This window comes from Scyliorhinus torazame, chromosome 1, assembly GCF_047496885.1.
Source record: "Scyliorhinus torazame isolate Kashiwa2021f chromosome 1, sScyTor2.1, whole genome shotgun sequence".
NCBI lineage: Eukaryota > Metazoa > Chordata > Chondrichthyes > Carcharhiniformes > Scyliorhinidae > Scyliorhinus > Scyliorhinus torazame.
This window is the reverse complement of record NC_092707.1, coordinates 282,345,367-282,370,332: the sequence shown is the minus strand read 5'-3', so window position 1 is coordinate 282,370,332 and position 24,966 is coordinate 282,345,367. Positions and strand designations below refer to the sequence as shown.

At 45.9% G+C, this 24,966-nt stretch overlaps 1 protein-coding gene across 1 annotated transcript in view; it reads left to right on the top strand.

Moving 5' to 3' along the window:
- Positions 1-19,446, top strand: part of plek (pleckstrin) — a 73,164-nt gene extending 53,718 nt beyond the window's left edge. Inside the window, exons 3-9 of the mRNA XM_072506806.1 lie at positions 706-887; positions 10,345-10,436; positions 12,138-12,322; positions 14,426-14,530; positions 16,566-16,649; positions 17,124-17,199; positions 18,585-19,446. Of these exons, the coding sequence (XP_072362907.1) occupies positions 706-887; positions 10,345-10,436; positions 12,138-12,322; positions 14,426-14,530; positions 16,566-16,649; positions 17,124-17,199; positions 18,585-18,724 (864 nt within the window). The 3' untranslated portion in view covers positions 18,725-19,446. The remainder of the gene's footprint in view (positions 1-705; positions 888-10,344; positions 10,437-12,137; positions 12,323-14,425; positions 14,531-16,565; positions 16,650-17,123; positions 17,200-18,584) is intronic.
- Positions 19,447-24,966: the final 5,520 nt, after the last annotated feature.

The window sequence follows — 24,966 nt, the reverse complement described above, 5'->3', positions numbered from 1 at the left end:
CCAGTTTTAGGGTGAAATTTTCCACCCCCATCCAGCCCTGCAGCTGTTTTCCAGCGGCAGAGGTGACTCATCATTGCCCCTGGATGGAATCTTCCAGTCTTGCCAATGTCTGCGGTGTTTTGCATGGTTCACCCGTCACACCACTGGAGAACCGCTGCAGGGGGTTGCTTTATGCGGGACTGGAAGATCCCACCAACAGGAAGGAAATTCCACCCTTAGCCTTAGTCTCTGTTTTAGTTTCCCTAAAAACCTGACAGTTCAATTTCCCTCTTCATTAGGATCTGACCCAAATAATGCAAGCTTTGAAACCATAGTTTCAATGTCGAGAAATTCATGTTAATAATACAATCTTTGACTTAAAATGTCCTATGTAGTGTACGTCAGTAGATTCTAATGAACAGTGCAACAGCAAAGTACACTGCTTTTTCATCTTCTGGCCCTGTGTTGAAATTCAGTTGCAGTTTGAGCATATTTTGAAAGATAAATCAATTGTTTCCATTCCCCCTGTTCACCACTGCATTTTTCCATTTCAAGTATTTATCCAATTTTATTCCTCTATTGAATCTGTATCCACCGCCCTTTCAAGCAGTACATTCCAGATCACAACAACTCGCTGCGTAGAAATCAGACTGCTTTTATGCATCATTACTCTTTGATCGATTTGGCTCCTTGCAGTTCCTTATTGTGATGTCTTCTTTTTCCCAGTTTGTTTTCAAGTTTCACACAGCAAAGAATCAGGACCATTTTCTGCAAGCTACACATCTTGAAGAACGTGATGCCTGGGTGAAGGACATTAAGAGAGCGATTGAATGCATCGAAGGTGGACAGAAGTTTGCACGCAAGTCAACAAGGAAGTCTATCAAGTTGTCTGAAAATATCAATTTGGGGTAAAAATTTCAATTGATCCGTGTTTTCCTGTCTACATCTTCTGCAAATACAGCAGCAAATTGATTAGTCTGTGCAGTTTGACGAGTCTGGCGAGACAGAGTATAGATAAATTGTATTGTTAAAATGAGAGCCAGTGCCTTTTGTGACATTGGTTTCAGCAGAGCCTGTAAGATGACAGTATGCATGGTTAAGAATGTGGTTGGAAAGATCTGTTTAAAAAAACTATTTTAAAAACTTTATCAAAACTAAACAAAAGAAAACAATATCTAAACTTTTAAACTTCAACCCTATCAATAACAGGTTACATGTAGTTTCTTAACCTTACATACTAGTTCCCACTAAACAATACTGTAATGGCACATGCTGCTTTCATGCCACTTCCACAGGCAGACAAAGGTAATACTTTCATTCACAAAGCAAATTTTCTTCTGGTAGGAGCATTCACTCTGAACCCTCTTTTCCAAAGCCTGCCTCGGTGGCAACTTTCATGACCTTCTCAGTCAATTTCCAAAGCCTTCTCCAGTGAGAGATTTTCAACAGTATAGAGGCTATAATGGTGAAAAGACTAACTATGATGATAGGATCAACAGAATTACCGTGCCTGAACCACAGTCTATCTTAACTCTGAATTATCTACTCAAATTTTGACATCTTACACAGTGTGAGCTTTACAAAATTTCCTGTGCATATCCTTTGATATTTGTTTTGTGACTGGTTGCAATAATTCTATCCCATTCACTGTCCAATTGACCCTGGTCATCCTCAATAAAAAGCAGTGAAAAACATAGCTATCCTAAAAGACAGTAAAATAATATTTACTGGTTTTCCAAAGTGTGTAACTGCATTATACGGATTGCTGTGAAGACCACACAAACCTGGAAGGGCCCAAGTTTGCCACCTCCAGTCTCTCGGTGCACCCCCTCACACAGCACTCGCACCTTCAAGATGGTCTCTTACCCAGACACCTCGCGGGTTGCCAACACTTGCCACAAGATTCCCCCTCCTCCCCCACTCCCCCCCAACCCCCACAGTCACCCCAAGTATTCCTTGTTCACACTGTTCCTCACCTCCCCGCTTCCAGTCCAGTCCCACACATGCCACTCCTCATAACCATCTGAACTGGCAGGACTCCTGCCTACACTTTTCTTTCCACAGGACAAATTCAAGCATAACAGACATGAGCGGTCACATCTGACACCACCTTCTCTGTGAGCTACACACCTCAACCCCAGCTCATAGAGGAGGGTAACACTTCAACACCCACGCTGCCCGAAGGTAGGCCTGGAACCTCAAGATCCAGGCCCCCCATGGGTTACCCGCCAAGATCAGCTGAGGCAACAGGGCGTGGAAGGCAGCAGACTACCTCAATCTCAGCTGTGGATCCTGGGGATACACCTAGGCATAGTAAGAAACTGTAGGCATCTAGTGGGCATGGGTGAACATAGGCACCAGTTGAGATAGGTCTCCATTGTAATATAGCTCTTGTACCAAACATCACTTTGTTCACCAGCAGATCTTCCATCCTGTCATTTCATGGCGCCATGCTTTGCAAACCCCCATGCACACTCAGTGCTCCATCCCCGTGGACTGTGAGAATGGCAGCGCTATGTCTCTGCCACCTACCACACAGATGACTCAGTAAAGACGTGCTGCTGCTGGCACAGGCCACCCATCCCCCTGCCCCCAACATCAACACCCTGGCCTCTCATTTCTGCCACTCTTCTCCAGTAATTAGGAGGCAATGGGCTGACAAACTGTAGAGAGACTTACCCAACCCGGAGGTGAGTTGAAGGAAAACACCTGGACCCTTGACCTCGGGCGGAGGCTGCAGGGGATGAGAGGTCATCTAGCATGTCTGAACCCCATGATTAGCCCAGTCATTGACTGGATGCGTTCAGCTCTCTATCAGACAGGAGTCAGACACATCTCTGAGGATGAGATGAGCATTACTCAGTCCTCAATGCAAGTCATCCTCATTCTCCCACAGAGTCCGGCCAATGACTTTAGTGCCCTGCCATGAACTTGCCCACCATCACGAGAAACTACCGCAGGCACCACAGGAATAATAAGATGTCACACCCTATTTTGGGAGAGCTCTTCACTCCTTAGTCCTGGTCGTGGCTATGAGGGCGTCCCTGGCTCTTTGATCAATGCAGGGCCTGGCCATGGCATGAGGTCCTTCCTCCTCCTTCTCCTCGGGTTGTCCCTTGCAGCCCTCCTCAACTTCCTCCTCAACCGGGGGATGTGGCGCTCATCCATCTCTTCCTGGTTGAGCTGATTTCCCCTCTGCAGCAGATCACAATACTGCTGGCCACCCTCTGGAGACAGTGTCAGAGGACTCCCCTGATTGGTCCAGGTGCCAAAACTGCATCGAACACACCTGAATGGTGCATATCATGGGGTCACAAACGAGTTGGACATTGAGGGAGTGAAATCCCTTGCAGTTTGTGAATGGTGCTACGTGATGCCATGCAGACCACAGGACCAATTGGGTGCAGTCGATCACACTCTGCATCTTGTGCACATCTGCTAAATGGGTAAAGCCCCTGGCCCTGGAGTCCTGGTTCGCCTAGTTCCGGTCTAAGTTTATATGTATGTGAGCCCTCGCATGAAGGGAATCTGTCACCTCCCTAATGCATTTGTGTGTGGCTAACTGGGAAATGCCACACAGATCACCCGTGCTGCCCTTTCAGGGCACAGACGTTCGGAGCAGCCGTCTGGGCAGTGGGTGTCCTCCCATTCCATGTGGTGCCAGCTTTTGCAGAACCTGGAAAGGGTGATCCACGGTCTCCCGGGACAGGCAAAGTCTTCTCCGGCCCTGAAGCTCCGACATGTACATGTAGGATGTCCAATGTCGGTAGACCCTTTGCCGATAGTGTCTCCTACGGGACTCCACCATCCACGGTGCTGCTGCCGGAACAGCTACAGGTCCAGACTCACCCTCCTCAGATGGCCGCTGGTTCTGGCTGCATGCAGCGACACATCAATGTCTCTGCTGCTGCTCGATTGCTATGAGTAGAAAAGCCAACTTGACAGACTTCATGATTCACCAGAATCATGCATTGAAAAGAAGAGAGCATCAAAATGAGCATTGAGCATTCCTGACAGAGCCTGACTCTCAGCCCTATACACCTCTGGGACATCCACCCATGCACTTCCCTCTTAGTGAGTGCCTCTCTACTAAGCCTCACACCCTCTCCTCTCAACACTCCCCTCTCACTATAGTCACTTCCCCACAGTTGTCCCTCTCAATGTCTTAAAAATTTTTTTTTAGAGTACCCAATTCATTTTTTCCAATTAAGGGGCAATTTAGCGTGGCCTGCGCATCTTTGAGTTGTGGGGGTGAAACCACGGAAACACGGGGAGAATGTGCAAACTCCACACGGACAGTGACCCAGGGCCGGGATCGAACCTGGGACCTCGGCGCCGTGAGGCAGCAGTGCTAGTCCACTGCACCACCGTGCTGCCCCTTCCGCTCTCAACTTCACCTGGATGAGGCACATGGACCCTTGAGAATCTCAGTGGCACCTTACCCTGACCATTTCCAAATAACCCCCCCCCTTTCCCACCACTAACCCTGGGGTTACTTGAAAAGACAGTTTTCTGCATCCACACAGGGGTCCTCAAAGACACCCCTTTCATCACCTTAAATAGGTGAGTGATGATAATAGACATCACCATCACACCTTGCATAGGGGTACACATCAGTGTCATCTATGTCACGTTAATGCTTGTATGAGCATTGGAGTTCAATGCCTGGAGCCAATGCTTCAAAGGGTTAAAAACTCCATTCCGTGGCATGATATTTCGCTCTGCAGATTTCATTGGCACAACTGATCACTCGTCAACGAAGGGTGAGGTAATCTATCAGGCAAATAACTGCCTCTTGTTGCAGACGAGGCACAGCTGATTCGATTGACGCCTGCAATTAGAATGACAAGCAGATCCCTAAAGGGCACCCAATTCACAAGGGCTGCAAAGTTGTCAAGGCTTCCATCAGTCACAGCCATCCAGTCCAACACTAATTCCTGACAGAGACAAAGAAAATGTTAGCAATCTTAGAAACACCACATCCTCTAAATGTCATTTTTAGGATTGATCAATTATTATGCCAAATTTAGCAACATGATGGAAGATTTTACACATGTTGCTATGTGTCAAACAATCTTGGCACTGGTCAGAAGAATGTGAAAATACATACAATGAATGAAAGAAGCTTTACTGAAGTCAGAGTTTTTGGTCCATTATAATCCAAAGATGAAGTTGCAATTAGCTTGTGATGCCTCACCCTATAGGGGAGGTGAAATTGTTTCTCACATTGTGCCGTCAGGAGAGGAACGACCAATAGCATTTGCTTCATGCACTCTTACTAGCACAGAAATGAATTATGCTCAGCTAGAAAAAGGAGCTTTAAGCATCATTTTCGGTGTAAGAACGTTCTACCATTACCTTTAATTCCGTTATTTTACCCTTTTGATGGATTATCGACCCTTGGGTACAATCTTTGGGCCATATAAAGGTATACCTTCTTTGGTAGCTAGTAGATGGCAAAGATGATCTTTGATATTGTCATCACGCACTTATGATATCCAGTATCGCAAGTCAGAGCAGCATGCAAATGCTGATGCTTCACTTAAAAGGGAACGGTATACCCCATATCAAGTCAGCTCCATATCATCCAACAACTGGATCAGCCAAACATCTTGGGCGGGATTCTCCCAGCCCTGGGCCGGGCCGGAGAATCCTGGCGAACGGATCACGCCGCCCCGTCGCTGGCACGCGATTCTCCGCAGAGCAGATAATCGGCGCCATTGGAGCTGGAGTGGTTGGCGTGGTGCCGGTCAGAGCTGCTCTACGCGGCCGGCCTGCCGATTCTCCGGCCCGGATGGACGTAAGAAAAGAACAGTGTCCTGCTGCCGCTGTTCTAACCTCCTCTGGGCCGGCGGGACCTCGGCATGGAAGGGTCGAGTGGCGGCCTGTGTGGGGGAGGGGGACTCTGACCCCGGGGGGGCCTCCGATGTGGCCTGGCCCGCGATCGGGGCCCACCGTTCGGCGGGCCGGCCTCTGTGGCTGGCGGCCTCCTTTCCTATGCGCCAGCCCCTGTAGTCCTGTGCCATGTTGCGTCGGGGCCGGCGCATTGAAGGAGGTAACTGCGCGTGCGCACGTTGGCGCCGGTGCCACTGCACATGTGCGCGTTGGTGCCGGCGCAACTGCGCATGCACGGATCCCGCGGCGCTCAGTTCATGCCGAGATCGGCAGCTGGAGCGGCGCAAACCGCTCCAGAGCCGTGCTGGCTCCCTGTAGGGGCCAGAATTAGTCCCCGGAGCGGCCCGTTCACGCTGTTGTAAAACGCGACAGCGTTTACGATGGCGTGGACACTCTGCCACGGGATTGGGGAATCTCGCTCCTTGTGTAATCGTTAAAGTATTTTATCAATGGACTAGGAGACATTATCGAGAAGAATAAGCAAATTTCTAATATCTTACCGGAACACTGCACTTGCTACCACACAAATCTTACCGGCAATGCTGTTGTTTAAGAGGAAACTATGAACACAGTTTGATTTGTTAACTCCACTTGATTCAGTTTGATTTATTAACTCCAGAGATTGTCAAACGGCAACAACAAACATAAATTGCTAGGAGGGAGTGAATCTCTAAAAGACGAATATTTAACCAGGGAAAGAGAGTGCTAGCTAGTAATTAAACCACCAATGAGATATGGTACCAGCTATGATCCCAGGTCCAATATCATACATTGTATAGACGGACGATGAAAGAGATTGGTGACATTGTGCTGATCAGTTACTTGGTGCACAAAGTGAGTTTGCAGAATCTTTTCAAGATGTTCTACCTTTCGAAGATCTGGAGAGCTATACTTTGAAAAGGAGACTGGGAACGCCAAATTCTACCAAAAAGGAATAGACATCCAACACAGAGACTGTCTTATTGAAATGTATTTATGTACAGAAACAATATAAAAGGGGATCTGCAGCGGGATTCTCTGACCCCCCGCTGGTTCGGAGAATCCCTGGGGGCGGCGCGAATCCCATCCCGCCGCCCCGACGTCAGCTGCCGCATCCTCCGGCGCCGGTTTTTGGACGGGGGCGGGGTTCACGCAGTGGCCCCCCCCCAGCAATTCTCCCGGCCCCGATGGGCCAAGCGGCTGTCCGTTTCTGGCCAGTCCCACCAGCGTGGATTAAACATGTTCCCACACAGCGGTACCTGGCAGGTAAGTCGGCTGGGACGGTCCTCGGGGGGCGCGGTGGGATCCGACCCCGGGGGTGGGGGGCCCCCACAGTGGCCTGGCCCGCAATCGGGGCCCACCGATCTGCAGGCGGGCCTGTACCTTGGGAGCACTCCTTCCTTCTGCGCTGGCCCCTGTAGGGCTCCGCCATGGCCGGCGCGAAGAAGACAACCCCCTGCACATGCGCCAGAATACGCTGGCCAGTCTGCGCATGCGCGAGATGACTCCAGCACTTCGGCGCATGCGTTAACTTGTGCAGTCCCTTCGGCGCCGGCTGGTACGGTGCCAGCCCCTCCGGCGCCCTCCTAGCCTGCACTTTCGGGGGCTGTTGAGGCTGGAGTGGTTTGCGCCAGTTTTCCCGTCGGCATGGGGACTTATGGAAAACCCCGCATCTGTTGTACAAATATTAATTGTTGTCATTGCACTAATGAAGTAAAGGGCGAGGGGTGTTATGTATCTGGGAATACATTCTTGCTGGTTCTGCATCACGTGACGTGCAGTGACGTCAGCAGAGTGTTTGCATGGGCTTTGGGCAGATCACTATCTTGACTGTATGAACCTTAATACACCTCTCATTGTGTTTTATAAGAATCCAGAATGTACCTTCATACCCTTTCTCTTTGTGGCAACAAATAAATATGTCAGTTCTTGTTATGTTCATGTACTATGATAATAAATGAATCAGTGAACAACAAAATATCTAGTTCATGACTTGTTATTTAATGTTGAATAAACTGTGGGTAGGCTAAACTATTGCTAACCAAACTGTGGAGCTTCTAACCATGCTATTGTAACTCTGACCAAGACTGGTTCTGTCCGGTGCAGGTGTCCTGCCTCTTTTGCATGACACCTAGTGGTCGGAGGCTATATATACTTGCCATATACACTGTTACTGCATATCATTACAGTTCTCTTCAGTTAAGTAGCTTGCTGGTACTTATGTGGATGTGTATGTGCACATGTGCGCATGACTGCAAGTATGTACAATACATACAAAATTATCCAAAGAAAAAATGAGTCTCTCAAGTGGAAATCATAGCTCTTCAGTAAGCAGTGATGTGTTATTAGTCGAACTGCCCCCATTCAGTTTTCTTGGTTTTATTTATTGGTCCTTGTTAAAGAGACTCTGGGTTGGTCTATAAAACTATAAGACCATAAGATATCGAAGCAGAATTAGGCCATTCAGCCCATTCAATCATGGCTGATATGTTTCTCATCCCATCCTCCTGTCTTCTTCCCATAACCTCTGATCCCCTTATTAATCAAGAACTTATCTATCTCTGTCTTAAAGACACCCAGTGATTTGGCCTCCACAGCCTTCTGCAGCAAAGAGTTCCACAGATTCACCATCCTCTGGCTGAAGAAATTCCTTCTCATATCTGTTTTAAAGGATCGTCTCTTCAGTCTGAGGCTGTGCCCTCAGATTCTAGGTTTTCCTACGAGTGGAACATCTTCTCCAAGTCCTGTCTATCCAGCCCTCTCAGTATCCTGTAAGTTTTAATAAAATCCTCCCTCATCCTTCTGAACTCCAACGAGTACAGACCCAGAGTCCTCAGTCTTCCCTCATATGATGTGTGCCTAAACACATTAAAGAAGCCATCCCCTATGGACAAGCGCTCCGTATACACAGGATCTGCTCAGACGAGGATGAGCATAACAGACATCTACAGACGTTGAAAGATGCTCTCGTACGAACGGGATATGGCACTCGACTCATCGATCGACAGTTCCAACGCGCCACAGCGAAAAACCGGACCGACCTCCTCAGAAGACAAACATGGGACACAACCGACAGAATACCCTTCGTCGTCCAGTACTTCCCCGGAGCGGAGAAACTACGTCATCTTCTTCACAGCCTTCAACACGTCATTGATGACGATGAACATCTTGCCAAGGTCATCCCCACACCCCCACTACTTGCCTTCAAACAACCGCGCAACCTCAAACGAACCATTGTTTGCAGCAAACTACCCAGTATTCAGAACAGTGACCACGACACTGTCATGGTAATCTCTGCAAGACGTGCCAGATCATCGACATGGATACCACTATTACACGTGAGAACACCACCCACCAGGTACGCGGTACATACTCGTGCGACTCGGCCAACGTTGTCTACCTCATACGCTGCAGGAAAGGATGTCCCGAAGCATGGTACATTGGCGAGACCATGCAGACGCTGCGACAACGAATGAACGGACATCGCGCAACAATCACCAGGCAGGAATGTTCCCTTCCAGTCGGGGAACACTTCAGCAGTCAAGGGCATTCAGCCTCTGATCTCCGGGTAAGCGTTCTCCAAGGCGGCCTTCAGGACCCGCGACAACGCAGAATCGCCGAGCAGAAACTTATAGCCAAGTTCCGCACACATGAGTGCGGCCTCAACCGGGACCTGGGATTCATGTCACATTACATTCATCCCCCACCATCTGGCCTGCGAAATCCTACCAACTGTCCTGGCTTGAGACAATTCACACCTCTTTAACCTGGGGTTACCCCATCTCTGGATCTGTAAAGATTTAATCACCTGCTAATGCTCGCATTCCTAGCATTGTTTGGCATCTTTGAATTTGTCTATATATGTGTTTCTGGAACAGACCTCTTCATTCACCTGAGGAAGGAGCAGCGCTCCGAAAGCTAGTGACATCGAAACAAACCTGTTGGACTTTAACCTGGTGTTGTAAGACTTCGTACTGCGCTTCCCTCATATGACAAGCTCTTCATTCCAGCGATCATTCTTGTGAACCTCCTCTGGACCCTTTCGAAGGCCAACACATCTTTCCTTAGATCCGGGGCCCAAAACTGCTCACAATACTCCAAATTTGGTCTGACCAGAGCCTTATACAGCTTCAGATGTACATCCCTGCTCTTGTATTCTAACCCTCTCGACATGCATGCTAACATTGCATTTGCCTTCCTAACCGCTGACTGAACCTGCACGTTAACCTTGAGAGAATCTTGAACTAGGACTCCTAAGTCCCTTTGTGCTTCTGATTTCCTAAGCCTGTTCTCATTTAGAAAATAGTCCATGCCTCCATTCTTCCTACCAAAGTGCGTAACCTCATCTATTCTGCTTTTCTCACCAAATATAGACCTATTGATGGTCCTATTAAAAACAAATTTGAAATTGTGTTCAATGTTGGTTGCTGTAACAAAGAGACTGGCTTGTGGGTCCTAATTTTAGAAAAAAAAATTCTCTCCCATGTTTAGTGCTTTATATCTTTCGATGAAGGACCCTGAGACAGGAGTCAAAGAGCTGAAATTGCAAAAAGACAAGAAAGTCTTCAATCATTGCTTTGCAGGTAAATTTAAAACAAATGAATGTTTTCCGATGTGATAGTGTTATTGAGGGATGCCTTATGTACTCATCAGCAGATTGCAGCCTCCAGTATGAAGACTCTCTGTCACTTCGGCTCACAGACGTTTGGTGCACAGGTTCATGTTCATCAGTCCCCTCAGTAGAGCGACTAAATAGATTAGGTCAAACATCATGCAAGAACAACTTAATGTTTATATAGCTCCATCAAAGTATCAAAATGTCTCAGGACGCTTAAAAAAATCTTGACAAGGAACAAGAGGGAAATAATAGACTGATGGCCAAATATTGGGCCAGAAGAGTTAGTTTTTAAGGAGTGCTTTTAAGGAGAAGTAATGAGGTTCAACGAAGGAATTGGGCCCAGGCAGCTGAAGGCATAGCTGCCAAAGGAGGAGCGATTAAAATCGGACATGATCAAGAGACCAGAATAGGAGTGCAGAGATCCTGAAATCTTGTAGGTCAAGAGGAGGTAACAGCAATCAAGGAGTGGTGAGATTAAATATTCTAAAAACTGTCAATGAAAGCCATTGTACATTAGCAACAATACTAATGCAACTAATGGAGGATAAAATTCAGACCCATAGTACCCAGGTGTTTACTGGGTTGCATAGGAACAATTCTGTAGCTTCATTAATATATGCACAGACACATCAGGGATCAATGGGTTAGAAAGGACTAGGGTGATGAAGAAGAGTTGAGATGCTCTTCATCAAAAAGTCCCATATGGCCAGCGTCTCAAATAACCTCTGCTAATCAAACTCCTACATCCTGGCTTCATGTGCCCGGCCTTGTTTATAACTTTGTGCGGAGGTGTGAAGGTGCATGTCTGGTGCCTGTAAACCAGACAACTCCAGGATGGGAGGGCTCATCAGTTTTAATTGTCAGTCTATTAGGATAACTCTGATTTGAAAACTCCCAGAAACGGGTTAACTAGTAAGATATACATTGGCTGACAATGCAAACTGATCACAATATTCATCACAATCGTGCCAAAGTGCTGGGCAATGATGTATAGAGTAGATGAGATGCTTTAGCCTTATTAGCTGCTCATCAAGGAGAAGGGCATCTTCAACATTAAACCTGCATCCTTTCATCTGCTATGCTTGTGGCATGCACTGCACCAGTGTAGTATTAACTAACCTGAATGAAAAAGTGGGAGAGACTCTGCACAAGCCCCACCTACTTCAATATACCCAACATGCAGGTTGTTTAGCAAGTCATCACCGACTTGAGTTCTTCATTGGAAATTGGACCTGGTTTTCAATGGAAAATCTGTGGATTTGATATATTTACACTTCAGTAAGGCTTTAAAACCATTAAGGTTATTGCAATTAGACTAACCACTTGGAGGACATGAGCTCAAATCCCACCGTTACATGTTGAGAAATTGAATTTGACAAATCTGGAATTTAATGGACTTGCACCAGAAAAATAAATGGCTGCGAGAGATGACGAATTGTCGCAAAAACCCAGCGGCGTACAAATTTCCTTCGGAGAAGGAAATCTGTCACCCTTACCTACTCTGGACCTGCAGGTTACTTCAGTCCCACAATACGTGATTGATTCAAAATGTCCTCCCACAACAACTTCTGCAGCAACTTCCTCAGCTTTGCCCATATCCCGAGAATAAATAATGCTAGAAAAAGGAATGAAATGCTTTTTCATTAATTTTAAAATCTTATTGCAGGTGCCTCTGTGATTGACTGGCTGCTGTCATCTAACTTTGTCAGGAATCGTCGGGAGGGGCTGATGTTGGCAGCAGCCCTCATCTGCGATGCATACATTCAGCCAGCTGAGGAAAAGGCCAAGGCAGCAGCTGAACAAGCATCAGAAAGCTGCTTTGTCGATGACTCTGATGCATATTATTTTTTCGTAAGTGGTCAGAATATTTTGTTGATTCTTTTTCCTGTCTGGCACTTCAGGATATTTTTTGTTTGACAATGGTCCAGAATGGTACCCAGAGTTGAGGGACTTCAGTTAATGTGGAGAATCTGGGATTGTTCTCCTTAGAGCAGAGAAGGTTAAGATGAGATTTAATAGAGATGGTCAAAATCCTGAGCGATTTTGAGAAAGTAAATAAGGGAGACGTTTCCCAGTAGCAGAATGGTCAGTAACCAGAGAACATAACTTAAGGCATTTAGCAAAAGAGCCAGAAGCATGGTGAGGAAACATTTTTTTACACAGTGAGTTGTTGTGATGTGGAATGCACTGCCTGACAAGTTAGAGGAAGTAGATTCAGTGGTAATTTTCAGAAGAAATTTGGGTAACTAATTTACTGAACAATGATGGGAATGGGATTATTCGGAGAACTCTACTAAAGTATCAGCACAGACACAACTGGTCAAGTTCTGTTCCTCTCTGTTGTAACAATCCTTAATTTGATGATTAAGGGTGTTTTGGAACTCAGATGGGTTGATAAGAATTAAAGTGCAGACCAGCCACTGTCTAATTGAATGTCTCAAGTACATGAATGGTCTCATCCTGTTCATGTGTAATCGAGCAAAACAGAGCAAGACTGTTCTTAGATTTCATTTCATTCTGGTGGAGTAGGTAGCTTCAATTTTTTCCATGGCAGATCTTTGATAATTGTTCAATTTTTTAAAAATCACTTGTGGGTCTCTAAATTCTTCACCTGACTTCCACAGGCTTAATAATAGCGTTTCAGCCAATTTTGTGGTGCGCACGCCATTTAAATGTAGAGAACACACCAATTTGCTCACTGCATGGTTCCAACGAGAGCAATAAGATGAAATGATTAGATGTGCTTTTTTATCAGCGATCTTAGTTGGGGGATAACTGTTACCTGGGACATGAGGAGAATGTCACTGGCTTTCTTCAAGTCGGTATAAAACATTCATGGAAACATAAGAATATGAGAACAGAGAAACAGGAGACCATTCAGCCCCTCGAATCTTTTTCCCCATTCAATGAGAGCATGGTGATCTGTGAGCTAACCTCATTTACTCACCTTAACCTCATATCCTTTAATACCTTTGGATAATAAAACATTATCAGTATTAGATTTACTGATTTACAGGCTAAATCTCCTGATCTCGACTTCGACCAGTTGGAATTGTTTCTTTCTATATATTCTATATCCCCTTTAGTCTCTTGAAAACTCAGATCAAATCACCCCTTAACCTTCTAAATTCCAGGGAATACAACCGTTGTTTGTTTAACCGTTCCTCATAGACTAACCCATGGGTCTGGGGAATGTACGCTGCATTCTCTCCAAAGCCAATATTTCCTTCTTGATGTGTGGTGTCCAGAACTGCTCACAGATTTGGTCTAACCAAGATTTTGTATCTTCAGTTTAGTGTGGCACCTCGAACAGTGCAGCACTCCCTCAATACCAATTACTTTTAACATAGAAACCCCTCATGCTATCACACAGAAAGTCAGACAATTCCACTATACAATTCTAAAGGACCGTATTACTGAGAGGGTTCGTGTTTCCTACGATTTCGCCCCTTGCTGCATATGAAAAATGAAATGAAAATGAAATGAAAATCGCTTATTGTCACAAGTAGGCTTCAAATGAAGTTACTATGAAAAGCCCCTAGTCGCCACATTCCAGCGTCTATTCGGGGAGGCTGGTACGGGAATTGGACCGTGCTGCTGGCCTGTCTTGGTCTGCTTTCAAAGCCAGCTCTTTAGCCCTGTGCTAAACCAGCAATTAAAGATCAGGGACTGAATTTTCCACAACCCCCGCGGCGTGTTTTGGGGCGGAGGTGGCCCGCTATTGGCCAGCAGTGGTCCCACCACTGTCAATGGGGTGTGCCGTTGTTTGCACCCTCTGCCGCTGGGGAACGTGTGGCGGGGGCTCGCCCTCAGCGGGACTGTATGATCCTGCCAGCAGGAACGGCTGCGAAATCCAACCCACGCCTTAATCGGTTTGGTGAAATTGCGTGGATTGCTTTACTTTGGGAAGCTGTTTAATTGTGTTTACCTATATTGCATGTTCCCTTCCTACAGGCTGACAGTGGCTTTTTCAGTGAAGGAAGTTCAAGTGATGATGATGAACTTTTAAAAGAGGAGTTTCGAGGAGTTATTATAAAACAAGGATGCCTGCTGAAACAGGTTGGTGATAAAGGCCTGGATCTGCGTTATATTACTAAAGTCTAAGGTTAAAGGGACAGCAGCATTGCACCTGTGCAATAACGTGGTGGAGCCAGTTGAAGGATAACAGTATAGTATCATTCTTATGTTACTTTACTGCAACACTGTCTGCTTAATTCACAAGTGACAACATGAGATATTGTGATAGGGCAGCTGAGGCTCAGTGGTAGCACTTTCACCTCTGAGTAACTAGGCACAGGTTACAAATCCCACTCCAGTGCTTAAGCACAAAAAAACTCCAGGTTGATACTCCAGTACTGAGGGAGTGCTGCACTGTCGGAGATGTGGGCTGGGATTCTCCCTTCTGGGGACTAAGTCCCCACGCCGGTGGGAAAACCGGCACCAACCACTCCTGCGTCAACAGCCCCCAAAAGTGAGGAATTCAGGGCCTGCGCGAGTTTGCGCATGCACGGAATGGCCGGCATTACCTTTCGCATGCGCGGACTGGCCAGCGTATTTCCACGCATGCGCAGACCAGCCAGCGTATGTCTGCGCACCCGCCGGAGTATTTCAGCGCATGTGCAGGGGTTCTGTTCTCCGTGCCGGCCCTCAGGCAATATTGCGGAGCCCTACAAGGGCCTGGCGTGGAGGAAAGAAGTTCCCCTATGGAACAAGCCCGCCCGCAGATCGGTAGGCCCCGATCACGGGCCAGGCCACCGTGAGGGCCCCCCTGGGGTACGGATCCCCCGCGCCGCGCCGAGGACCGCCCCCGCACACGTACCTGCCAGATCCCGCCGTGCGTGAGGTGAGTAATTCACACCTGCGGGTCTGGCCAAAACTGGACGGCCGCACATCCCATCGAGGCCTGGAGAATCGCCGGGGGAGCCGCTGTCAACGGCCCCCGACCAGCGTGGCAGGAATCCCACCGCCGCCTGAAAAACAGTGCTGGAGAATAGGGCAGCCGGCGTCGGGACAGCAGGGCGGGATTCGCGCATCACCCCGGGGTTCCCCAACTCGGCGGGGGGTCGGAGAATCCCAACCGTTGTCTTTTGTGTGAGACATTAAACTGAGGCCCTCTCTGCCTGTTCAGGTGGGTGCAAAAGATTTCATGGCTTTATTCTAAAGAAGAGCAAGGGAGCTCTCCCCAGTGTCCTGGCCAATATTTATCCCTCAATTAACATCACAAACACAGATTATCTGGTCTTGATTGCATTGCAATTGAGGGAGCTTGCTGTGTGCAGACTGGCTGCCCTGTTTCATACATTACATAGTAACAAATTTTCAAAAGTATTCCATTGGCTGGAAAGCATTTTGAGATGTCTGATTATTGTAACAGACACTATTTAAATTCAAGCCTTTCTTTTCTTTCAATTGGCCCTCATGGCTCCATTCCCTCCGTTCAGGCTGGTGCTCTTTCTCCTTTTCAACCCTTCTCCGCTCTTCTTCATTGCTTTGCATCCCTGCTCCCCCCCCCCCCACTCCTCTCTGAGATGATCTGTTATTGCACTTAACCAGGGTCCTTACCTCTTCTGTGGTGCTGCAAGCATTAATTGCGGATGTTCCCTTGTGTGTTCTTGCCTACAGCTTCAGAGACCCAGTGATACTCACTGTGGCACCAATAATAATCTTTATTAGTGTCACAAGTAGGCTTACATTAACACCGCAATGAAGTTACTGTGAAAATCCCCTAGGCGGCACACTAGGGCGCCAGTTCGAGTACATAGAGGGAGAAATCAGAATGTCCAATTCACCTAACAAGCACGTCTTTCGGGACTTTGGGAGGAAACCAGAGCACCCGGAGGAAACCCACACAGACACGGGGAGAATGTCGCACCAGAGCATTAGCGGTCAGATCTGGCAGGAATGTGCACAGGACATGGAGTACAGGCCTGATGGCCACTGATCTTTGTCAGCAAGTTCCAGCACACTGACTGGATTCAAAAAAGCTGATCTTTGCCATGTTCCATCGGGAGCTGATCTAGCTTTCAATGGGCACAGATGTGCTGTGGAATGTTTCACTGAAGGTAGTGATACTGTCTTTTTTTCCCTCTAACAGGGCCACAGGAGGAGAAACTGGAAAGTCCGAAAGTTTGTCCTGCGAGATGATCCTGCCTATTTGCATTACTATGACCCTACAGCGGTACGGATTGAGCGCACTATCTTCAAACTTCACTCTCCAGAAACTTCTCTGTACACTGTTGCTCTCCCCCCCACCACCCCCCCCCCCCTCTCCCCCTCCAAACATTCTAACTTCCAAAATCCAGGGCGCAAATTTAACTCCTCCCATCTGGGCCCAGGTGTAGCGGCTGCAGTTCAAATGAAGGACATACTGCCCTTCATGCCATGCCCTGATGGAATTCTCTTCCAGCCTTCACAAGAAAGCACAGGGTCATTACTTCCCCTAGTTTACCTACTGGAGATATTTTTCCTCATCTAACCTCTGGTTCTTTTGCCAATTACATCAAATCTCTGCCCTCTTGTTATCAACCTGCCTCCCATTGCAAACAATCTCTCCTTATTTACTCAAAATCCTTCAAGGTATTTGGCTGTGCAATGAGGCCCGTGCTTTGAGTTGGAATTTATTGACTCTTTTCCCAATTTCCTCCCCCCACAGGATGACCAGGATCAGCCTCTTGGTTCCATTCATTTGCGGAACTGTGTGGTGACTGCTACAGATGGTCCCCCAGATGGTAAGTATCCCTCCTGATTTGACCCACGAGATTGTTTTCCCAGGTTACACATCAAGAACTCAAGAAAAATGCCTTCAAATAATTTCAGATCATTTCACAATAATTTCATCGGAGGCATCAACACCTCAATTTAAAAATTCCCATCCTTGTTTTCAAATCCTTCCCTGGCCCCATCCCTCTCTGCAATCTCTTCCAGCCCTGCAGCCCTCCAAGATTTCTGCGCTCCACCAATTCTGGCCTCTTGAGCAGCCCCGATTTTAATCACTTCACCACTGGCGGCCGTGCCTTCAGCTGTGTGGGTCCCAAGTTCTGGAAGTCCCTCCCAAAAGCCCTGTGCCAATCTTCTTCCAAGAGTCTCTTAAAAGCCTACTTATTTGGCAAAGTGTTTGGTCACCTGGCCTAATATCTCCTTGTGTGGCTCAGTGTCACATTTTGTCTGATTACTACTCCAATGAAGTGTCATGGGACATTTACCACTTTAATGGTGCTATGCAAATGCAAGTTGTTGTTGCTAGATACCCAATGCTTAACTGCCTTAAAAAGAATGGTATCTGAAATGGCGGAGTCAAAATTGGAATAGCTTTCATGCTGAAAGATTTCTACATGCTTGACTTTCTTTTGCCCATTGTATTAAAAGCGAACAATAAAAAATTCAAAGCAAACAATAAAGCCAAATAGGCAGTTTAAATCTAGTCAGAAATAGGTTTAAATTATGGGATCAATTAATTAACAAGTCAATTAACAAGTTATAGAAAACACATTTTGTGAGTTGTGTTGGGGACTGAAACAGTCTAGTGAAACTAAGGGAAGGAGTTGGCACGGTAGCATGGTTAACACTGTTGCTTCACAGCGCCAGGATCCCAGGTTCAATTCCCAGCTTGGGTCACTGTCTGTGCGGAGTCTGCACGTTCTCCCTGTGTCTGCTTCGGTTTCCTCTCCCCAGTCCCGAAAGACGTGCTGTTAGTTGTACTGGAAATTCTGAATTCTCCCTCCGTGTACCCGAACAGGCGCCAGAGTGTGGCGACGAGGGAATTTTCACAGTAACTTCATCGCAGTGTTAATGTAAGCCTACTTGTAACCCTAATAAAGATTATTATTATTAAACATTAAAAAGAGAAATAGTCGTTAAATAAAAAAGGGGGAGTGAGGGTCTGAATGGATGGAAATAGGTTTTTCATCACTGGTTACCTCAGAAGTCTGCCCAGACAAAAAATAGCCCAATAAATCCTCCCCCTTTTGGGATAAACACTTTTGAAATAACTTCTTTACAAAAACTCCTTTACAAAGGTGGAGGGTAGTTTATCGTAAATAAACACTTATTGGTTGTTTTTTTTTTAACTGAATATTTGCCGCCAAGTATCTCATACAAAGTATTTTCTTTACAGGAAAGAAATCTGAAGTAAAGAGAAACCTCTTTGAAATCATCACAGCAGATGAAGTGCACTATCTGATACAGGCTGCCACACGGGAAGAACTCGCCGAGTGGATTAAAGTCATTAAAAGTGTAGCAAGTACTGGAAAGTAAAGGCAGTGTTCAACAATTTCAACCTGATTGCTGGTATTCTAGAGCTATTTAAAACACATAACATTAGCACTTAAAATAAATCTTAAACCATGTATTGCTGAGATCCGCAACATAATCAATGAATGTACACTATGTGATGACTAAAATAATGTTTCAGTAACTTGTGAATGTTTCTGAAATTATCAGCTGTGTTTCACTTCCATTTTCTTAATTGCATGCTTTATTTGTTTTTCTTCTAAAATCTTCTTAACTGTTATCTGTACCAAATATCAATAGTTATTTATAGTTAATGTTGTTTGACCTCAATGTGCCGAACATACACTTTTGCTACTGGCATGTGGAATGTGAATGATAACCAGCCGTCACTCTTTACCTGTGACGTCTGCAAGATATTTTTTGAACTGAAAAATTTAGTAGAGATTACTGGACTAGTATTTGATGAAAATAAAATTGGTGGCTCACCAGAGATATTCATTAATAAACGATTATACTGAGAACGTTTTTCCATTAGTTAATTAATAAACATTTCATTTCATTTGCCGCAGTGGAAGTAGTTAAATATTTTCTCCCTTGTTTACAGTCTTAAAGATAAGTCACTTGATTTGATATAGCACCTTTAATGGAGTGAAATGTCCCAAAATGCTTCACAGGAGACTGTCAGAACAAAATTTTTCACTAATTTCACAAGTGGTTCAATTAAATTAAATGTTTCTTCCAACTAATCATCATGTTGTCTGTGTTTCCTTTTATTTTATTTCAAAGCCACCCCTCTCCAATCATTGCCACAGAGAGTTACATAGCCGTGATGCCATCCATTCACCCCAACAGGTCGGTGTTGGCATTGATGCTGCATGCGGGCCTCCTCCCATCCCTGTCCATCTGGTCCTATTAGCATAGCCTCTATTCCCTTCTCTCCCACATGCTTATCTAGCTTCCACATTCCTGCTTTCTCTCAACAGCCGGAAAGTATGAGTTGGGTCATGGTTATCTTCGCTGGAGATATAACTCTCTTTAAAGAGTTGCGGGGACAACTGGAGAATTCTGCAAGGCGGGTTAGGATTAGACTTGAATGCTTTGCCTGCCGTATAAATGATGTTCAATTTGTCATGGACTGTGCCAGAATTCAAAGTGAGAACGTTTTCAAAAATATAAAACCCTGTAACCGGGCAGGACACTACTTTGTTCTGAAGTGACCGAATCACGCAGAGGGGCAGATGGACTCGATGGGCTGAATGGCCTCCTTCTGCACTGTACATCCTATGATAATCTATGATGTGAGGCCCAGGCCAAGAAACCTCTCCTCCACATCCCACACCAGCACCAAGGACAAGGCAGCAGCCAGCCCTGCTCTTCCTTGCTCACCTCTTGTCCCCGTCAGACCATGAGCTGCTTCCTGTGGTCACTTCATTGACCTTGAACCCAACATCGATCATTCCCAACCTTGACAAAGAGCCCTGCTGAGCTGTGCCCTGTCTAAGACCACACCTCACTCTGGAGCTACAGAACAACTTGGGCTCCAACATCAGCCACCTTTAGACCTTTAATCTACACTTCCACTGCCTCCTGGCAAAGGTCCTTGAGCAGGAGCAGTTTAGATGAAGTAATGAATTTGTGAGCACATAAAATAGTAACGTTTTACAAAGTACTTTAAAAATAAGTTTTCATATTTATATGATGTATGTTGGTCTATAATACACAAACTTTAATAATTATACACTGAATCTTATCATGCTGCCTTATGATTATTGTTTTTGCTGGTGTGTGTTTTCACGTTAATTTTCATATGCTACAATGGGATCACATTGGAAAATAGTTTGGGAAGCGTTGATTTATCTCACTTCCTTCAAGCAGACCAACCTAGTTTTCATCTTTGATTTCACAATCTTTTGAATTTGTTCCCAAAAACAAATGTTTGGTGCTTTTAATACAAGCTGGTAGCATGCATTTTTAAAAAGAAGGCCCAACTTTGCTTCACCTCAAAAATGAACTCTAATCCTTGAAGACTGGGGAAGAAATTCTGTGTTCATGAAAGGCATGTATCCTAAGATAAAGCCTGTTGAGAATATTGAAATAATTTGCTTTAATCTTTGACGAACAGAATTATTTTGCTTAATCCTGTAGTTCTGTGTTTAAATAAAAGTTGTTGATTATTATTTATTGTAAAGGGTATGTGGAGACCATTACACCCTCCATAAACTTCAATTTATTCAAACCTCCGTTGCCTGTGACTTAACACACACTCAGGTTTTGTTAGCTTATCATCTCTGTGTTCGCTGATCTACATTGGCTCCCAATCTGCAAAATCATGATTCAAAAATTCACATCCTTATTTTAAGATCCCTCCATGGTCTTGCCCCTCCCTATCTTTATAATGTCCTCCAACTCTATAACCCAATCTCCTACAACTTTATAACCCATCAAAATGTCTGCGCTCCTCAAAGTCTGCCTGCTTGCATATCCCTGATATCCATTGCTACCCCATCAACATAGAACAGAGAACACTACAGCGCAGTACAGGCCCTTCGACCCTCGATGTTGCGCCGACCTGTGAAACCACTCTAAAGTTCATCTACACTATTCCCTTATCGTCCATATGTCTATCCAATGACCATTTGAATGCCCTTAGTGTTGGAGAGTCCACTACTGTTGCAGGCAGGGCATTCCACGCCCTTACTACTCTCTGAGTAAAGAACCTACCTCTGACATCTGTCCTATATCTATCTCCCCTCAATTTAAAGCTATGTCCCCTCGTGCTAGACATCACCATCTGAGGAAAAAGGCTCTCACTGTCCACCCTATCCAATCCTCTGATCATCTTGTATGCCTCAATTAAGTCACCTCTTAACCTTCTTCTCTCTATCAAAAACAGCCTCAAGTCCCTCAGCCTTTCCTCATAAGATCTTCCCTCCATACCAGGCAACATTCTGGTAAATCTCCTCTGCACCTTTTCCAATGCTTCCATATCCTTCCTATAATGCGGCGACCAGAATTGCACGCAATACTCCAAATGCGGCCGCACCAGAGTTTTGTACAGCTGCAACATGACCTCATGGCTCCGAAACTCAATCCCTCTACCAATAAAAGCTAACACACCGTACGCCTTCTTAACAACCCTCTCAGCCTGGGTGGCAACTTTCAGGGATCTATATACATGAACACCGAGATCTCTCTGCTCACCCACACTGCCAAGAATCTTACCATTAGCCCAGTACTCTGTCTTCCTGTTATTCCTTCCAAAATGAATCACCTCACACTTTTCTGCATTAAACTCCATTTGCCACCTCTCAGCCCAGTGCTGCAGCTTATCCATGTCCCTCTGTAACTTGTAACATCCTTCCGCACTGTCCACAACTCCACCGACTTTAGTGTCATCTGCAAATTTACTCACCCATCCTTCTACGCCCTCCTCTAGGTCATTTATAAAAATGACAAACTGCAGTGGCCCCAAAACAGATCCTTATGGTACACCACTAGTAACTGGACTCCAGTCTGAACATTTCCCATCAACCACCACCCTTTGTCTTCTTCCAGCTAGCCAATTTCTGATCCAAACTGCTAAATCACCCTGAATCCCATGCCTCCGTATTTTCTGCAGTAGCCTACCATGGGGAACCTTATCAAATGCTTTACTGAAATCCATATACACCACATCAACTGCTTTATCCTCATCCACCTGTTTGGTCACCTTCTCAAAGAACTCAATAAGGTTTGTGAGGCACGACGTACCCTACACAAAACCGTGTTGACTATCTCTAATCAAATTATTCCTTTCCAGATGATTATACATCCTATCTCTTATAAACCTTGCCAAGATTTTTCCCACAACAGAAGTAAGGCTCACTGGTCTATAGTTACCGGGGTTGTCTCTACTCCCCTTCTTGAACAAGGGGACAACATTTGCGATCCTCCAGTCTTCTGGCACTATTCCTGTAGACAAATATGACTTAAAGATCAAAGCCAAAGGCTCAGCAATCTCCTCCCTAGCTTCCCAGAGATTCCTAGGATAAATCCCATCCAGCCCAGGGGACTTATCTATTTTCACACTTTCCAGAATTGCTAACACCTCCTCCTTATGAACCTCAAGCCCTTCTCATCTAGTAGCCTGAATCTCAGTATTCTCCTCGACAACATTGTCTTTTTCCTGTGTGAATACTGATGAAAAATAATCATTTAGCACCTCTCCTATCTCCTCGGACTCCAAGCACAACTTCCTACTACTGTCCTTGACTGGCCCTATTCTTACCCTAGTCATTCGTTTATTCCTGACATATCTATAGAAAGCTTTAGGGTTATCCAAAGACTTCTCATGTCCCCTCCTGGCTCTTCTTAGCTCTCTCTTTAGGTCCTTCCTAGCTAACTTGTAGCTCTCGAACGCCCTAACTGAACCTTCATGTCTCATCTTTACGTAAGCCTCCTTCTTCCTCTTGACAAGTGTTTCGACTGCTTTAGTAAACCACGGTTCCCTTGCTCAACCACTTCCTCCCTGCCTGACAGGTACATACTTATCAAGGACACGCAGTAGCTGTTCTTTGAACAAGCTCCACATTTCCAGTGTGCCCATCCCCTGCAGTTTTCCTCTCCATCCGACAAGTCATGCTTTCAGCCGCTGGGACCCTAAGCTCTGGGATTCCCTCTCCAAACCTCTCCAACTCTCTACCTCTCTGTCCTCCTTTAGAATGTTCTCTTTATGACCTAGTTTCTTTGAGTGGTTCTGCATCACATATTGTCTCCTGTTACATTGGAACATTTTTTACTTTAAAGGTGCTATGTAAATACAGGTTGTTATTTAATGGAGTGCCTGACCAAAAAGCTAATGAAGGCTTCTTTGTAGCAGGGAATGTGGACCAGAATTTAAACAATTCCAAGCCCCACCAATGGCGTGGAATTTAATCCAGGGGCGAGGGGGTGTGGTCTCACCTGCTGGCTGGCGAGAGCCTTGCATCGCCTCCTTTGTGGAAGGCTTGTTGTATTAGGTGCCAGTTAGGCACTTGAATGGCCAATGGCAGGTGTGCCGGGATCAGGGCCCCAGGGGCAGACTGCCAAGAGTTGCCAGCCCATTAGAGGCTGGCAACTCCTCATTGCCATCAGTTTCATCTGGAGAGCAGTGATAGCTGCCGCTAATGCACCCACCAGAGGCCCATGAGCAGCAAGGCATCCATAGCACTGGTGAGTGGAGGGGGGGTCACTGGCTAGGGTGGACAAGGTAAGGGTCGTAGAAAGGGCAAGGATGTGATTTGAACAGGCCCCCCACCCCCTTCCCAAAGTAGGATCCCTCAATCCAGCATTGTGTGCCTTTGAATGAGCTAGTGCCCACCCTGGAAGCTTGCAAGTAAACATGCCAGGTCTGCTTTTTGGGCTCCCCATATGGCAACCGCTTCACCCGCTTCTGATTAAATACCAACAACAGCAGGATGGGGGTCCTTAAATAGGCATTAGTTGTTCACTTAAGGGCCTCAATTGGCATCCGAATAGGAAGGATGCTGTAAAGAAGCACATTCACAGACTTCCATTAGTGAACACTAAAAGTATTTATTAATAAGAATTGTACAGCTTACTCCCAAAATGTCACTTTGGCTGAGAGATCTCCACACCCTGGGGTGATTCACAACGTTGCCATTGGTCCCCAAAGCCAGGTGACCCTTACTTTGCTCTGTTGCTCTTAAAGAGACAATCAACACAGTTGCCCACAAGCCCTCCCACCCCAGACTTAATTGGAGCAAAGATGAGAAGGGAGGTTTTTTGCATTGAAACAAAAAAAATGTATGGGATATCAATAAAGAGGTTAAGATGGAGGAGAAACATCACAGTCTAAAGTTGTTAAACTCAATGTTGGATCCTGAAGGCTGTAACGTGTATAATCAGAAGATGAGATCCTGCTCTTTCAACTTGCGTGGACATCACTAGAACATTGCAGCAGGTCTCAGGTCAGACATCTGGGCATGAGAGTAAGGTGTTGACTTAAAATGCCAAGCAACAGGAAGATTGGGGTCATGCTTGCGGGCTGAGTGAAGGTGTTCTGCGAAGCGATCACCCAGTCTGCGTTTAGTCTCCCCAGTGTAGTGGAGACCACATTGGGAGCAGTGTATACAATAAACCAAATTGAACGAGACACAAGGAAAACTCTGCTTAACCTGAAAGGAGATTTTGAGCCCTTGGACAGTGAGACAGGAGGAGGTAAAGGAGCAGGTGTTACACCTTCTGCGATTGCAAGAGCAGGTGCCATGGGAAGGAGATGGGGAGGT